Source organism: Scyliorhinus torazame, chromosome 4, assembly GCF_047496885.1.
Source record: "Scyliorhinus torazame isolate Kashiwa2021f chromosome 4, sScyTor2.1, whole genome shotgun sequence".
Lineage (NCBI taxonomy): Eukaryota > Metazoa > Chordata > Chondrichthyes > Carcharhiniformes > Scyliorhinidae > Scyliorhinus > Scyliorhinus torazame.
The window spans coordinates 352,115,910-352,134,557 of NC_092710.1; the positions used below are offsets into that span (position 1 = coordinate 352,115,910).

The 18,648-nt window shown below is 44.3% G+C and overlaps 1 protein-coding gene across 7 annotated transcripts in view; it reads right to left on the reverse strand.

Annotated features, from left to right (window-relative positions):
- Positions 1–7,302: 7,302 nt before the first annotated feature.
- Positions 7,303–18,648, reverse strand: part of enah (ENAH actin regulator) — a 556,073-nt gene continuing 544,727 nt past the window's right edge. For 5 of the 7 annotated variants that reach the window (XM_072500301.1, XM_072500300.1, XM_072500299.1 and 2 more), the window contains one exon: positions 7,303–16,519. In XM_072500301.1, the coding sequence (XP_072356402.1) occupies positions 16,419–16,519 (101 nt within the window). In that variant the 3' untranslated portion in view covers positions 7,303–16,418. Of the gene's footprint in view, positions 17,403–18,648 lie in introns of all 7 variants that reach the window. The other 2 variants (XM_072500302.1, XM_072500304.1) reach the window with 1 other exon arrangement.

The window sequence follows — 18,648 nt, forward strand, 5'->3', positions numbered from 1 at the left end:
TTCCATGCCCCCACTACTCTCTGGGTAAAGAACCTACCTCTGATATCCCTCCTATATCTTCCACCTTTCACCTTAAATTTATGTCCCCTTGTAATGGTTTGTTCCACCCGGGGAAAAAGTCTCTGACTGTCTACTCTATCTATTCCCCTGATCATCTTATAAACCTCTATCAAGTCGCCCCTCATCCTTCTCCGTTCTAATGAGAAAAGGCCTAGCACCCTCAACCTTTCCTCGTAAGACCTACTCTCCATTCCAGGCAACATCCTGGTAAATCTTCTTTGCACCTTTTCCAAAGCTTCCACATCCTTCCCAAAATGAGGCGACCAGAACTGTACACAGTACTCCAAATGTGGCCGTACCAAAGTTTTGTACAGTTGCATCATCACCTCACGGCTCTTAAATTCAATCCCTCTGTTAATGAACGCGAGCACACCATAGGCCTTCTTCACAGCTCTATCCACTTGAGTGGCAACTTTCAAAGATGTATGAACATAGACCCCAAGATCTCTCTGCTCCTCCACATTGCCAAGAACTCTACCGTTAACCCTGTATTCCGCATTCATATTTGTCCTTCCAAAATGGACAACCTCACACTTTTCAGGGTTAAACTCCATCTGCCACTTCTCAGCCCAGCTCAGCATCCTATCTATGTCTCTTTGCAGCCGACAACAGCCCTCCTTACTATCCACAACTCCACCAATCTTCGTATCGTCTGCAAATTTACTGACCCACCCTTCAACTCCCTCATCCAAGTCATTAATGAAAATCACAAACAGCAGAGGACCCAGAACTGATCCCTGCGGTACGCCACTGATAACTGGGATCCAGGCTGAATATTTGCCATCCACCACCACTCTCTGACTTCTATCGGTTAGCCAGTTCGTTATCCAACTGGCCAAATTTCCCACTATCCCATGCCACCTTACTTTCTGCATAAGCCTACCATGGGGAACTTTATCAAATGCCTTACTAAAATCCATGTACACTACATCCACTGCTTTACCTTCATCCACATGCTTGGTCACCTCCTCAAAGAACTCAATAAGATTTGTAAGGCAAGACCTACCCCTCACAAATCCGTGTTGACTATCCCTAATCAAGCAGTGTCTTTCCAGATGCTCAGAAATCCTATCCTTCAGTACCCTTTCCATTACTTTGCCTACCACCGAAGTAAGACTAACTGGCCTGTAATTCCCAGGGTTATCCCTAGTCCCTTTTTTGAACAGGGGCACGACATTCGCCACTCTCCAATCCCCTGGTACCACCCCTGTTGACAGTGAGGACGAAAAGATCATTGCCAACGGCTCTGCAATTTCATCTCTTGCTTCCCATAGAATCCTTGGATATATCCCGTCAGGCCCGGGGGACTTGTCTATCCTCAAGTTTTTCAAAATGCCCAACACATCTTCCTTCCTAACAAGTATTTCCTCGAGCTTACCAATCTGTTTCGCACTGTCCTCTCCAACAATATCGCCCCTCTCATTTGTAAATACAGAAGAAAAATACTCGTTCAAGACCTCTCCTATCTCTTCAGACTCAATATACAATCTCCCGCTAATGTCCTTGATCGGACCTACCTCGCTCTAGTCATTCTCATATTTCTCACATATGTGTAAAAGGCCTTGGGGTTTTCCTTGATCCTACCCGCCAAAGATTGTTCATGCCCTCTCTTAGCTCTCCTAATCCCTTTCTTCAGTTCCCTCCTGGCTATCTTGTATCCCTCCAATGCCCTGTCTGAACCTTGTTTCCTCAGCCTTACATAAGTCACCTTTTCCCTCTTAACAAGACATTCAACCTCTCTTGTCAACCATGGTTCCCTCACTCGACCATCTCTTCCCTGCCTGACAGGGACATACATATCAAGGACACGTAGCACCTGTTCCTTGAACAAGTTCCACATTTCACTTGTGTCCTTCCCTGCCAGCCTATGTTCCCAACTTATGCACTTCAATTCTTGTCTGACAACATCGTATTTACCCTTCCCCCAATTGTAAACCTTGCCCTGTTGCACGTACCTATCCCTCTCCATTACTAAAGTGAAAGTCACAGAATTGTGGTCACTATCTCCAAAATGCTCCCCCACTAACAAATCTATCACTTGCCCTGGCTCATTACGCAGTACTAAATCCAATATTGCCCCTCCTCTGGTCGGACAATCTACATACTGCATTAGAAAAGCTTCCTGGACACACTGCACAAACACCACCCCATCCAAACTATTTGATCTAAAGAGTTTCCACTCAATATTTGGGAAGTTAAAGTCGCCCATGACTACTACCCTATGACTTCTGCACCTTTCCAAAATCTGTTTCCCAATCTGTTCCTCCACATCTCTGCTACTATTGGGGGGCCTATAGAAAACTCCTAACAAGGTGACTGCTCCTTTCCTATTTCTGACTTCAACCCATACTACCTCAGTAGGCTGATACTCCTCGAACTGCCTTTCTGCAGCTGTTATACTATCTCTAATTAATAATGCCACCCCCCCCACCTCTTTTACCACCCTCCCTAATCTTATTGAAACATCTATAACCAGGGACCTCCAACAACCATTTCTGCCCCTCTTCTATCCAAGTTTCCGTGATGGCCACCACACCGTAGTCCCAAGTACCGATCCATGCCTTAAGTTCACCCACCTTATTCCTGATGCTTCTTGCGTTGAAGTATACACACTTCAACCCCTTTCCGTGCCTGCAAGTACTCTCCTTTGTCAGTGTTCCCTTCCCCACTGCCTCATTACACGCTTTGGCGTCCTGAATATCGGCTACCTTAGTTGCTGGACGACAAATCCGGTTCCCATTCCCCTGCCAAATTAGTTTAAACCCTCCCGAAGAGTACTAGAAAACCTCCCTCCCAGGATATTGGTGCCCCTCTGGTTCAGATGCAACCCGTCCTGCTTGTACAGGTCCCACCTTCCCCAGAATGCGCTCCAATTATCCAAATACCTGAAGCCCTCCCTCCTACACCATTCCTGCAGCCACGTGTTCAACTGCACTCTCTCCCTATTCCTAGCCTCGCTATCACGTGGCACCGGCAACAAACCAGAGATGACAACTCTGTCTGTCCTGGCTTTTAACTTCCAGCCTAACTCCCTAAACTTGTTTATTACCTCCACACCCCTTTTCCTACCTATGTCGTTGGTACCAATGTGCACCACGACTTCGGGCTGCTCCCCCTCCCCCTTAAGGATCCTGAAGACACGATCCGAGACATCCCTGGCCCTGGCACCCGGGAGGCAACATACCTTCTGGGAGTCTCGCTCGCGACCACAGAATCTCCTATCTATTCCCCTAACCATTGAATCTCCTACAACTATTGCTTTTCTATTCTCCCCCCTTCCCTTCTGAGCCCCAGAGCCAGACTCAGTGCCAGAGACCTGGCCGCTAGGGCCTTCCCCCGGTAGGTCATCCCCCCCAACAGCATCCAAAACGGTATACTTGTTTTGAAGGGGAACGGCCACGAGGGATCCCTGCACTGTCTGCCTGTTTGTTTTTTTCCCCCTGACTGTAACCCAGCTATTCTTGTCCTGTCCTTGGGTGTGGTTACCTCCTTGTAACTCTTCTCAATCACCCCCTCTGCCTCCCGGATGATCCGAAGTTCATCCAGCTTCAGCTCCAGTTCCAGTTCCCTAACACGGTCTTTGAGGAGCTGAAGTTGGGTGCACTTCCCGCAGGTATAGTCAGTGGGGACACCGGTGGTATCCCTCACCACCCACATCCTACAGGAGCATGTAACTGGCCTAGCCTCCATCCCCTCTTACCTTACAGAATATAGCTGCTGTGTGGACTAACTAGATCTCCGCTCTCCGACTCTGCTCCCAGTCAGCTACACTTCCTGTAAACTCCTGGCTCTCTTCGCACTCTTTGCGGAAATGTCGGAAACAAAATGAAAGGAGCACCTTACTCCCTCCTCACCTAACTCCCTCGGTCACCAAACTCTCACTATCGCACTCAAATGCACCAAATTCAGCACTCCCTCGGTCACCAAACTCTCACTATCGCACTCAAATGCACCAAATTCAGCACTCCCTCGGTCACCAAACTCTCACTATCGCACTCAAATGCACCAAATTCAGCACTCAGTGCAAACATTGCTGTAACAGCACGTAATTCGAGACTTGTGGGAGGAAACCGGAGCACCCGGAGGAAACCCACGCAGACACGGGGAGAACGTGCGGATTTCGCACAGACAGCGACCCAAGCCGGGAATCAAACATGGGACCTGGAGCTGTGAAGCAACAGTGCTAACCACTGTGCAACTGGGCAGCCCGGATAAATGGGTCATTTTCAAGTTATCAAACTGTATCTAGTTTGCAGCAAACTACCCAGCCTTCAGAACAGCGACCACACCACACAACCCTGCCATGGCAATCTCTGCAAGACATGCCAGATTGACATGGATACCACCATTACACATGAGAACACCACCCACCAGGTACGCGGTACATACTCGTGCGACTCGGCCAACGTTGTCTACCTCATACGCTGCAGGAAAGGATGTGCTGAAGCATGGTACATTGGCGAGACCATGCAGACGCTGCAACAACGAATGAACGGACATCGTGCGACAATCACCAGGCAGGAATGTTCCCTTCCAGTCGGGGAACACTTCAGCAGTCAAGGGCATTCAGCTTCTGATCTCTGGGTAAGCGTTCTCCAAGGCGGCATTCAGGACGCGCGACAATGCAGAATCGCCGAGCAGAAACTCATAGCCAAGTTCCGCACACATGAGTGCGGCCTCAACCGGGACCTGGGATTCATGTTGCATTACATTCATCCCCCACCATCTGGCCTGGGCTTGCAAAATCCTACCAACTGTCCTGGCTTGAGACAATTCAAACCTCTTTAACCTGGGGTTACCCCCATCTCTGGATCTGTAAAGACTTAATTAACTGCAAATGCTCGCATTCAAAGCATTGTCTTGTATCTTTGAATTTGTCTATATATATGTTTCTGGAACCTACCTCTTCATTCACCTGAGGGAGGAGCAGTGCTCTGAAAGCTAGTGTTTGAAACAAACCTGTTGGACTTTAACCTGGTGTTGTAAGACTTCTTACTGTGCTCACCCCAGTCCAACGATCTCCACATCATGTATCTAGTGGAGTGCTGCAGGGATCAGTGCTGGGGCCCTTACCAGTTACAATCTGTATAAATGACTTGGATGACAGGACCAATAATAAAGTAGCCAAATTTGCTTATTATACAAAGATAGGTAGGAAAGCAAGTTGTGAGGAGGGCACTGAGAGTCTTGCAAAGTGATATGGATAAGTTAAGAGCGGACAAATATTTAGCAGATGGAACTTAGTGAGAAAATTAGGTTGTTCATTTTGACAGGAAGAATGTGAAAAGAGAATATTATTATATTGAGACCTCAGAATGCTACAGTACAACTAGGGGCTTTTCACAGTAACTTCATTGCAGTGTTAATGTTAGCCTACTTGTGACACTAAAGATTATATTATAATAAAGGGATCTGGGTGACCTTGTACACTTATCACAAAAATGCAGGCAAGAGCAAATAATTAGGGAAGCAAATGGCATATTGGCCTTTATTGCAAGGATGGAATATGAAAGCAAGCAAGGCTTTCTATAACTGTACAGCAGTGTTTTTCAAACTTTTTTCCTGGGGACCCATTTTTACCAACCGTCCAACCTTCGTGACCCACCATTTCCGTTTACCTTTACTGCGACATGTGAGCCTGCTTGGTCCTCACTTGTTTTGTCATTCAATGTTACATTTCTGTATGGGTTGTTCATCAGAGGCCCTAGAGCTCACACCAGCACTGCTTTGTCCTGTTGTGGACTCACCTGAACAGCTCACACTACCACTGCTTTGTCCTGTTGTGACTCTCCTGAACAGCTCACACTACCACTGCTTTGTCCTGTTGTGGACTCTCCTGTACAGCTCACACCACCACTGCTTTGTCCTGTTGTGACTCTCCTGGAGCTCACACCACCACTGCTTTGTCCTGTTGTGACTCTCCTGTACAGCTCACACTACCACTGCTCTGTCCTGTTGTGATTCTCCTGAACAGCTCACGCCAGCACTGCTTTGTCCTGTTGTGGACCCTCCTAAACAGCTCACACCAACACTGCTTTGTCCTGTTGTGGACTCTCCTGAACAGCTCACACCAACACTGCTTTGTCCTGTTGTGATTCTCCTGGAGCTCACACCAACACTGCTTTGTCCTGTTGTGGACTCTCCTGAACAGCTCACACCAACACTGCTTTGTCCTGTTGTGATTCTCCTGGAGCTCACACCAACACTGCTTTGTCCTGTTGTGGACTCTCCTGTACAGCTCACACCACCACTGCTTTGTCCTGTTGTGACTCTCCTGGAGCTCACACCACCACTGCTTTGTCCTGTTGTGGACTCTCCTGAACAGCTCACACCAGCGCTGCTTTGTCCTGTTGTGGACTCTCCTGTACAGCTCACACCAGCACTGCTTTGTCCTGTTGTGGACTCTCCTGTACAGCTCACACCAACACTGCTTTGTGCAGCTGTGGATTCTCCTGAGCCACTCACTCCAGCAGGTTTAGTTCCGAGATCCTGGCCTGTTTGTGTCGCTGGCCCTCTCTCTTTCTTATTACAAAACAATCCATTAAAAGATTTTCAGCCCTGTTGCTTGTTTACTGCTGACAAAATGGAGGAATCGCAATCGCGCCCAGAGCACATGATGTCAGTGTTTGAGGCATGTGACCTACTCTCTGCCTCGCTTCAGTCAGAAAATCTTCTCCTGCGTCACGGCAGGAGACGGTGCTTCTCGCTGGGCTCCGGGCATACGCACTGATGAGCGGGCACGTATGCGCATTGCATCGGCATTTTTAAAGCAGGTCACAGCCGTCATTTTTAAAGCTGCTCGCAACCGGCATTTTAAAAAGCTGGCTGCTGCGGCCGTTGTGCGTTAATTCCCGCGATCGGGAATGCCCGATGGATGGCTCCACGACCCTCCCGACACCCGCCCCCGAATCGCGACCCCGACTTTAAAAATGACTGCTGTACAGGGTATTGGTGAGGCCACACCTGGACTATTGTGCATGGTTTACGTCTCCTTGCTTAATGAAGGATATATTTCCACTGGAGTAGTTCAGAGAAGGCAAACCAGGCTGATTCTCAGGATGAAGGAGTTGTCTTATGAGGAAAGGTGCTCTAAGGTATCTTGTAGAAGTGAAAAATACTGCAAGTTTTTTAACAACAAAGACCTTTCATGCTTTTTAGATTCCCGCTGGGAATTAGCAAAATTTTACAATAATGAACTTTGCTGATGTATTATTTAAAAGCAAATCAACAGAAACACTTGGCCAAGAGATCTAACGTCGATTTTTATTCCATTCGCTCAAAAAATTAGCATGTAAGAAATTTTAAAATGTAACATGATAGAACAGAATTGCAACAAATTGTAAATATAAAGAATTAATTTAGAGACAAGAATATTTGACAAATCTGTTGATAAATCTTGTTCATTCCATCAGAAAAGGAAAATAAATTCTTCAGCTCTTCTGACAAGACAGTTACCAATAGAAGTCTGTGCAAATAATTTTGGCAACCAAAAAAAAAATAGTCCCAAACAAATCCCATTTATGTTAGAGATGAGGAACAAGAGCAGTCAACATCTGGAGACATGCTGGAGACAGAAACCTTGTTTACACTACATAATAGGAAGTAGTTGAATCAAAATAAATTGCTTTCCATATTTATGCTATCTGTAGGTGAAATGTGTGTACTGGGATCCCGACATAGCCCTGCTTTATAGATGTACTTGATGGGCAACCCCATTGGCCTCTTCCCTACCATGAACTCTAGTTTTGCCGTGGAGACAGGCCTGTTTGCTGCCCTAAAAGTACGGAATGAGACATCTTGTGACTGCCTCAGTTGCACAGTTGATTGATTCTATAACATTCACCAGTGATCTGTCGAAGGCTATTCTCATCTCTATGGTGAACTGTACTTGTAAAAAAACCTGATATTCACCTGCACAACATCGAAAGGCAAAATGCAGCTTTGAAAAACACAATACTTGCTAGTACAAACTGCTGAACATTTTCACATGATTTAAGGACTCAATCCTGGTTCCAGCACCAGTACTATTCTTAAAACAGACATTCATTTCATTTGATTACAGGAGATAAAGAAGAAAAATCTTTTCCACAGCAAATGCCGGTTTTCTCATACAGTTCAGATTGTGAGCCTGAGCTTATGAAGTTTAAAATACCTCATTTGTTATTTACTGTGCATGGGATATGCCAATCCTCATTCAGATATGGTACAAAGTCCAAGCCAGGTAGACAGCGAAGCTTATTTGAAATGCACTTTATTGAGAAATAATTGTCTCCACTTCTCCTTCCCCTGGTATTGTACAGGACTTGTGCTGAAAAAATGCACGCTTATTATAATCCCTTAGTGTGGCCTTTTTGAACACACACACACATTTGGTCAACTGTTAAATGTAGATGTTTTATTTATGCCAGTTCTATGGACAGAAATATACATAATGCTGAAAATTTGTTGCAACATTTTCACTGCATTTCATTTTGCAAATTTCATTTTAAAACCCTCATGAAACTAGCACAATTAAAATAGTAATAATTTTGAACTTTTATAAGAAGGTGACAACTTTCTTGAAGGCTTGTGTAAGATGCAGCTTTGAAAGATAGCCAGATCCAGCATATTAAATCCACAACATTCCCCAATCCAATTTATGTCACTCAAACAAAAAGTCTCAAAATCAGGAAACTCAGAGCACTGAACTCAATGAAACTGTCCTCAGGAAACTCAGGAGCATTGAACTCAATGAAGGTGTCCTCAGGAAACTCAGAGCACTGAACTCAATGAAGGTGTCCTCAGGAAACTCAGGCCACTGAACTCAATGAAACTGTCCTCAGGAAACTCAAGAGCACTGAACTCAATGAAGATGTCCTCAGGAAAGTCAGAGCACTGAACTCAATGAAACTGGCCTCAGGAAATTCAGAGCACTGAACTCAATGAAACTGGCCTCAGGAAACTCAGGGCACTGAACTCAATGAAACTGTCCTCAGGAAACTCAGGGCACTGAACTCAATGAAGGTGTCCTCAGGAAACTCAGAGCACTGAACTCAATGAAACTGTCCTCAGGAAACTCAGGGCACTGAACTCAATGAAGGTGTCCTCAGGAAACTCAGAGCACTGAACTCAATGAAGGTGTCCTCAGGAAACTCAGGGCACGGAACTCAATGAAGGTGTCCTCAGGAATCTCAGGGCACTGAACTCAATGAAGGTGCCCTCAGGGCACTGAACTCAATGAAACTGTCCTCAGGAAACTCAAGAGCACTGAACTCAATGAAGGTGTCCTCAGGAAACTCAGAGCACTGAACTCAATGAAACTGTCCTCAGGAAACTCAGAGCACTGAACTCAATGAAACTGTCCTCAGGAAACTCAGGACACTGAACTCAATGAAGGTGTCCTCAGGAAACTCAGAGCACTGAACTCAATGAAGGTGTCCTCAGGAAACTCAGAGCACTGAACTCAATGAAACTGTCCTCAGGAAACTCAGAGCACTGAACTTAATGAAACTGTCCTCAGGAAACTCAGGACACTGAACTCAATGAAGGTGTCCTCAGGAAACTCAGAGCACTGAACTCAATGAAGGTGTCCTCGGGAAACTCAGAGCACTGAACTCAATGAAACTGTCCTCAGGAAACTCAGGGCACTGAACTCAATGAAGGTGCCCTCAGGAAACTCAGGGCACTGAACTCAATGAAGGTGTCCTCAGGAAACTCAGAGCACTGAACTCAATGAAACTGGCCTCAGGAAACTCAGAGCACTGAACTCAATGAAACTGTCCTCAGGAAACTCAGGGCACTGAACTCAATGAAGGTGTCCTCAGGAAACTCAGGGCACTGAACTCAATGAAGGTGTCCTCGGGAAACTCAGAGCACTGAACTCAATGAAACTGTCCTCAGGAAACTCAGGGCACTGAACTCAATGAAGGTGTCCTCAGGAAACTCAGGGCACTGAACTCAATGAAGGTGTCCTCGGGAAACTCAGAGCACTGAACTCAATGAAACTGTCCTCAGGAAACTCAGAGCACTGAACTCAATGAAACTGTCCTCAGGAAACTCAGGGCACTGAACTCAATGAAGGTGCCCTCAGGAAACTCAGGGCACTGAACTCAATGAAGGTGTCCTCAGGAAACTCAGAGCACTGAACTCAATGAAACTGGCCTCAGGAAACTCAGAGCACTGAACTCAATGAAACTGTCCTCAGGAAACTCAGGGCACTGAACTCAATGAAGGTGTCCTCAGGAAACTCAGGGCACTGAACTCAATGAAGGTGTCCTCAGGAAACTCAGAGCACTGAACTCAATGAAACTGTCCTCAGGAAACTCAGAGCACTGAACTCAATGAAACTGTCCTCAGGAAACTCAGAGCACTGAACTCAATGAAACTGTCCTCAGGAAACTCAGAGCACTGAACTCAATGAAACTGTCCTCAGGAAACTCAGGGCACTGAACTCAATGAAGGTGCCCTCAGGAAACTCAGGGCACTGAACTCAATGAAACTGTCCTCAGGAAACTCAGAGCACTGAACTCAATGAAACTGTCCTCAGGAAACTCAGGGCACTGAACTCAATGAAGGTGTCCTCAGGAAACTCAGAGCACTGAACTCAATGAAGGTGTCCTCGGGAAACTCAGAGCACTGAACTCAATGAAACTGTCCTCAGGAAACTCAGAGCACTGAACTCAATGAAACTGTCCTCAGGAAACTCAGAGCACTGAACTCAATGAAACTGTCCTCAGGAAACTCAGAGCACTGAACTCAATGAAACTGTCCTCAGGAAACTCAGAGCACTGAACTCAATGAAGGTGTCCTCAGGAAACTCAGAGCACTGACCTCAATGAAGGTGTCCTCAGGAAACTCAGAGCACTGAACTCAATGAAGGTGTCCTCAGGAAACTCAGAGCACTGAACTCAATGAAACTGTCCTCAGGAAACTCAGAGCACTGAACTCAATGAAACTGTCCTCAGGAAACTCAGGACACTGAACTCAATGAAGGTGTCCTCAGGAAACTCAGAGCACTGAACTCAATGAAGGTGTCCTCGGGAAACTCAGAGCACTGAACTCAATGAAGGTGTCCTCGGGAAACTCAGAGCACTGAACTCAATGAAACTGCCCTCAGGAAACTCAGAGCACTGAACTCAATGAAACTGTCCTCAGGAAACCCAGAGCACTGAACTCAATGAAACTGTCCTCAGGAAACTCAGGGCACTGAACTCAATGAAACTGTCCTCAGGAAACACAGGGCACTGAACTCAATGAAACTGTCCTCAGGAAACACAGGGCACTGAACTCAATGAAACTGTCCTCAGGAAACTCAGGGCACTGAACTCAATGAAACTGTCCTCGGGAAACTCAGGGCACTGAACTCAATGAAACTGTCCTCAGTAAACACAGGGCACTGAACTCAATGAAACTGTCCTCAGGAAACTCATGGCACTGAACTCAATGAAACTGTCCTCAGGAAACTCAGGACACTGAACTCAATGAAGGTGTCCTCAGGAAACTCAGAGCACTGAACTCAATGAAGGTGTCCTCGGGAAACTCAGAGCACTGAACTCAATGAAACTGTCCTCAGGAAACTCAGGGCACTGAACTCAATGAAGGTGTCCTCAGGAAACTCAGAGCACTGAACTCAATGAAGGTGTCCTCGGGAAACTCAGAGCACTGAACTCAATGAAACTGCCCTCAGGAAACTCAGAGCACTGAACTCAATGAAACTGTCCTCAGGAAACTCAGAGCACTGAACTCAATGAAACTGTCCTCAGGAAACTCAGGGCACTGAACTCAATGAAACTGTCCTCAGGAAACACAGGGCACTGAACTCAATGAAACTGTCCTCAGGAAACACAGGGCACTGAACTCAATGAAACTGTCCTCAGGAAACTCAGGGCACTGAACTCAATGAAACTGTCCTCGGGAAACTCAGGGCACTGAACTCAATGAAACTGTCCTCAGTAAACACAGGGCACTGAACTCAATGAAACTGTCCTCAGGAAACTCAGGGCACTGAACTCAATGAAACTGTCTTCAGGAAACTCAGAGCACTGAACTCAATGAAACTGTCCTCAGGAAACTCAGAGCACTGAACTCAATGAAGGTGTCCTCAGGAAACTCAGAGCACTGAACTCAATGAAGGTGTCCTCAGGAAACTCAGAGCACTGAACTCAATGAAGGTGCCCTCAGGAAACTCAGGGCACTGAACTCAATGAAGGTGTCCTCAGGAAACACAGGGCACTGAACTCAATGAAGGTGTCCTCAGGAAACTCAGGGCACTGAACTCAATGAAGGTGTCCTCAGGAAACTCAGAGCACTGAACTCAATGAAGGTGTCCTCTGGAAACTCAGGGCACTGAACTCAATGAAGGTGTCCTCAGGAAACACAGGGCACTGAACTCAATGAAGGTGTCCTCAGGAAACTCAGGGCACTGAACTCAATGAAGGTGTCCTCAGGAAACTCAGAGCACTGAACTCAATGAAGGTGTCCTCTGGAAACTCAGAGCACTGAACTCAATGAAACTGTCCTCAGGAAACTAAGGGCACTGAACTCAATGAAGGTGTCCTCAGGAAACTCAGAGCACTGAACTCAATGAAGGTGTCCTCAGGAAACTCAGAGCACTGAACTCAATGAAACTGTCCTCAGGAACTCTGTAGAGAGCATCAAACTACGTGTGAATATCCTCATGAAACCCAGAACATTGAACTCATACAATGCTCAAGGACCAAGTTGATTGCCGACACAGCAAAATAAGGCTGATTTTGAACAAGTCTTACAGAAGCTATAAAATGATCTAAGTGACTCATCAAATAATGGTGAAGGGTAAAGTGAAATTCAAAACTGACTGGTAGTGCCGTGAAGAGTATAATAAGTAGACCCAATGAGGCAGTTCACCTGTCTAACATTGTGCATTGGCTGGGATATATTCCAACTCAAAAAGCCTCCAAGCCACATTTTCGAAAGATAACCTTTTCATACTAATATTTCGTCAAAGCAACCCACACTGCACAGCAAGTGTGCAATTGCTGGTTTCAGAGGGGTTTCAGTCCGAATGCACATTTTGGGAAAACTCTGCTTCCATTTGTTTCAATGTCTGAAACAACTGACATAGTTCTAAAAACACAGGTAAAAGGGAAAGAAAGCAAGTGTACCACATGCTGAGCAGCAGCCCATCATTTTACTGAGATCCGAGAGAATCGTACACCTCCTTTGAGGTTCCGGACAGAGCACCAGGATTATTTTTCTATCATTGTGCGGCTGTGGAATGTTCGACCAAAGTAAACACATGGAGACCATTGCTCAAGTGAAATATTTGTTCGGCAAAACAGCCTAAAATTTTGAGGTAACTGAGGTACAAACTCTGCCTCTATCTACCTGTCATTTAATATTCCTCTTTTTTTCAGCAATACTTCATTTGAAATATTGGGGAAAAGTAGATCTATTGGTAAAAATGTGCAAATTCTGATCGGGCAATTCAAACACTGGTTGTGGAGACTGATCCTTATTCACCAGGAGAAGATTTAAAAATTATTGAAGTTTCATCAACATTTTTACTTAAGTAGCAGATTCTAAAAAGTAAAGAGCAACAAGAAATTCCCAAGTTGAAGGATAAAACAAATTTGCCAGGTGGAAAGATGGCGAGAGGAAACTACTTTCACTGCAACCAATCATCACTGAAAAATACCCTCTGGCTGACAATGTCCAACTTCTCATTTCCGTCTACAGGAACAGGAGATTCAAGTAAATTAACTGTTAAAATTAGTACCTTCTTCTTAAAGACTGTGTGGCATGTTAATTCAATACATTTACATCTAGTAATATAAAAAGACATGGGTATCACTCTGAATATCTTAACAAAGCATCCTAATATCAAACATCCTACAAGATCAGCACCAGCCTGATCTCGCAGAACATTTCTCCAAGCCTTCAGGATCCAGCTGCAATCCTGGCAGATGCCCAGTTGGCATCAGCTGACAATGTTGACACTAAGATATGGGAAGAGACAGATGTGGAAACTACATCACAAATTATTTCAGTCAACCAGCATTGTGACTAAAAAACCTCACGCAAATATGAAGTAAAACTATTTTTAAAAAGATTTTCTACACAGACAGTTCTGATGTTTAGGGTTCAATTGTCTTCATTGAATGTACAGATGCACCCACAATTCCTTAACAGAATGATCCCTAACTCTGGGACCATGTCAGAAACTTCGGTTTTTCAGCTGAACTATTGATGTGAAAGTGCATCTGAGACGGTGAGACTTAATGTGGCCACATGCCAGTGCCTTGGTGCTTGCTCCCAGGGTATACTGAATGGGAACTTCAGACGACAGCATTCTTTCCACCAGTTGGGAAAATTAGATAACTTAGGAGTGTGGAATGACCAATGAGTCTTCCAAGATAATTTTACTGAGTAGAATAGGTTTTGCACATCATTTGTTGAAGGGGTTGGCTCACACTCACATTAGAAACTCCTTTCACAGTGGTAGGACATATGATTATGGCCACGGTTGTCCTCTGCATGGAATGTTACTGGTTCCAGTTGTGGGTAGATAACATGCAGAGTCAAGCACCGTTTTGTAGTTAGCGCTTAGAGCAAATTATTCAAGGAAGGTGGCTCCCCCCCACAACCCCCTCCCCAGCTATTTTTCGGAATCTCCTTGTGATCTTTTTGAGTATTTGGAGATGAAACAAGGGAAAGGAAGCAATGAACATCTCAAAGGAAAAAAATCTCACCCTATATAATCTAAAAAATAACAGTGCTCGGTTTTGTTCTGGCAGTATACTTTTATCCATCTGAAGACCTCAGTTTAAAAAAAACCTCCATGATCACTTTGTAAGCAAGTGATTAATAAACACCCTGACAAATAGTAACAGAAAAATCAAATAACCTTCCTCAAGACAACCATTTCATTATCTTTAACGCAACAGTTTAATTTTGTAGAACTTTTGTTGGATCCCATGAGTTCAGCATAATCTAGACAACAGAAGTCTATCTACAATCCCACAATTCATCAACTGACTAGGGCTGGGAGCTACAGTGTAATTATCTGTACATGAATGATCAACAGGGTCATTAAGCGGACCTTGAGAACTACAAGATATGAACCAAACACTTGATAAACTATTTCTATTGATGTTTATGAAATTTTATGCAATCAGATTTCTGAACTGAAAATTGACAATTTTAACCAAAATTGGCTCAAGACTGTAGCTTACATTGGATTTCAATTTGGGATGTGCCAAAATGCAGCAATCTCACTGCAGGATATAAAATAATATTTCATGATTCCCAGTGGGTGAGAAAAATGAATTTGATTTGGATGTTTATGAGTGTACCGGAAGTAGACCTGACATGAAACATCACTTAACAAAAATAATCCAGTTATGGAAACATGGCTACAAGGTGCTAAGAGATGGAAGATTATTAGAAACAGACGTTGCTGGGAGTCAGTCATGATGTAAATACAGTGGGAAAATGACCAGTTTCAAGAAGTTACTAAAAGCAGGGACTAATACAATTTAAGTAGTTGATGTTTGTGGCCTGTGCCTGTAGAGGCTTCCACCTCAAAGAAGAATCAGAGGTGCACCCTGTCATTCCAACTGGGAAAGCTGGAGGTCCACATCGGCCTGAAAATTTAAACTGAAAAATATAATGACCCCTTTTGGGATCAATTTCACCCCCCCCGCTCCCCCAATTGTTTGTGGGCTATGTGAGACTAAGAACTCAATGCTGACTGTCAACAAGAATGGCTTCCATGTAGAACAGAATTCCTCCCGTAGCCCAAAAACAACTGCAAGCGTGTCCCCAAAGCTACCTGCAGATATGGGAGGATGCGGGCTTTGGTGGAAGACTTATGATTCACCCCCACTGACTTGCTTTACTGGGGCAGACGCAAGTTGATTTGTAATACACCTCCATGTCACACCCACCCCATGCCTGCAGAAAATCAGCTGAACTTTAAAGTTCCCCTACTCCAGGATTTTGGCTCCAGAAAAACTAAATGACAAGTCAAAGGCACCTGAGAAACCTAAATGATGAAGTATTTGGGATCCCAGATGCTTGCTATCAAACCCACCTGTTTCACATGATCTCTAAGCTACTGAACACTTTATGGAAACAAGGTGCTCATCTTAGCAGCAACTGACAACGTGAGAATAATGCTGTTTGAATTTGCAGCTACAAAGGAGGCCAAGGTTCAGGATATCATCCAATGGATAGAAATGAGGGATCCCTATGAATGGCACCCTTGCTACTTCAACACCCTTTCCCCCCTGCTTTAGGTTACATCCATTTGGTAAAATATAAGTAAATGAACAAGAGACATTCAGAAAGTGTTCCTATTCCAATAATCACAAGCACTTATTAAAAACTGAAATAAAGAACTAAATGTGTGTAGCATTGTACCATGTTTCACAGAATATACAGGTATGAGTCGCATGGATACAGAGTGTCCGTCTTCTCAGTCCCAGCCTTTCCCCGCTTCCTACATTTAAAAAGGGAAATGGACGGCAAATTAATATGACTGACGATTGCTCAAGTAAAATGGGATGAAAGACCAGTTTACAGCTGATTTAGATATAAAGAATTATATCCCAACATGCGCAGAATCAGGGGAAAAAACAATTACAGACACTGCACTGATTAACTTACATTATTGATTGGATTGACTGACAAGTCTTTGATTTGGTAAAGCATTATCACAATAATAAACTAAGAAAGGCATCTCTGTATCCTCAAACCCTGTGAACTGCCGTTGCTTTGAATATTAGAAAAATAACATAATTCCAGGACACCCTTCCCATAGAGCACATACCATTCTGCGAGGCTTTTATACTCAATACATCTTCCTATATGTATAAACTGCACCATTGCAATGAGGCAGGGCCACAGTCCTGGACAGTGCAGCACAAACTGCTCTATAGTTAGCTGTCTCCAAGATTTGTGCTCAAATTATAACCCACCTCCTAGAGGAAAAAACAAAAGAAACACAATTGTTGTGCAAATTTTTTCTTTCAATTTACGTGACTTTTCAGCACACTATGATTTGATTTTGACGGACTTATAAGAATCTTTGCATAATATTACAGTCAGAAGACTTCATTCCTCCAGGAGCAAAGTCATAAAAAGCGGCAAGCAGTGAGGGGGGAAAAAAAGAAAAGCACGACGGTGTAATGAGGCTGCCTGCAAAATCTCCAAATGCAGCACATGGGAGAGCTCTCCTTCCTCCCTTCTGTCCTCTGCTGGGTGTCTTGTCATTTTCTCATCTCCCTCTCACTGTCATTAGTCATCACTTCTTAATAAAAGGGTCAATTCCATTCAGCACATTATCTATGCATTGTTGGATTTGCTCAGCTCCTGTCTGATTGCTGTGGGAAAAGATAGGAGGGAATGCTTTAGTACAATCTAACCCATTTCAGCCCAAAAGTTATGAATACATTTTTATATTGTTTGATTTTCATCCCAATAAGTTTTCCTTTTAGTCGTTTGGTTGTACAGAACTTGAATATTGCTGAAAAAAGACATTTTGTCACAACTTTTCATCTTGCACTTCATCAAGGAAACCAATGCCAGGGGAAACAATCATTTTAATTTTCAGCACACTGAGCATTATTTAGCAAATATTGTCCAGTTGCAGAATCACATCTAATGCGGACACTGTGTTTTGCAAGCATGGGCTGGTTGGGTACGGTCTGCACCTTGCCCACTGAGAACAGCATAAGGGACATGCTGTTTGCTTGGATGCTGGCAGATCACTGACAACCAATTTAAGATTATCAGTCGGACTCACAGTGTGGTGCATTTCTGTGTACTGGAAACTACAGATATTAATACACAGGACCCAGTTCTTTGCGGACAGAAAGAATATGTACATACATTATGCTGTTTCAGCAAAACAAAATAAGTGGTTCATTCCTTAAGACAATGTCTTGACCAATCGCAGTCAAGCTGCTGGGTTTAAATTTCCAAACAATTCTGTCAGGCACTATCGACTGGTGCATTCTCCATGGCAAAGCCTCCATCAATCAGAGTCCACTTGCCAACCTAGCAGCACTCTCTTATATGGTATAAAATTGTTGTTTCCCCGAACATTGGTATTCTTGCCATTATCCTGATGAGTGCAAGACAAAAAGCTTTGACAAAATGTCTTCTTTCAGTACAGCTCAAATGTTTCTTTCCAGAAGCTGTTCTTGCTGTGTCTTGGTTCACTGAAGACACCAGATGAATGCAAGTAATTTTGTTCTGGACAGTGCTTCACAAACAAATTTCCAAAAATGTGACCCCATTTTAATACTTGAAGATTAATGTGATGCCAGATGCCTGAAAAAACAAAGCAGCAACAAAGAAGCATGTAGTCAAGTATTCTTTATCCGAAAACATCCAAAAACCACAGGTTTTGTTTTTTACAACTGATGCGGGAAGTCCCTGACTCGAGCCAACACAAATCTCTCTGACCGCATCCAACACTTAGCATGAGAAGGCTAGTGGTTTGATTTATCTCATGCCCAATTGCTGTGAACATCTTTGGATAGGATTCTCCGGAACAATTTCCAAGCGCCGTAGCGACCGGGAATTGCTGCGTGTTTCCCGGCGCTCAGCCTGGCGAGGCCGGAT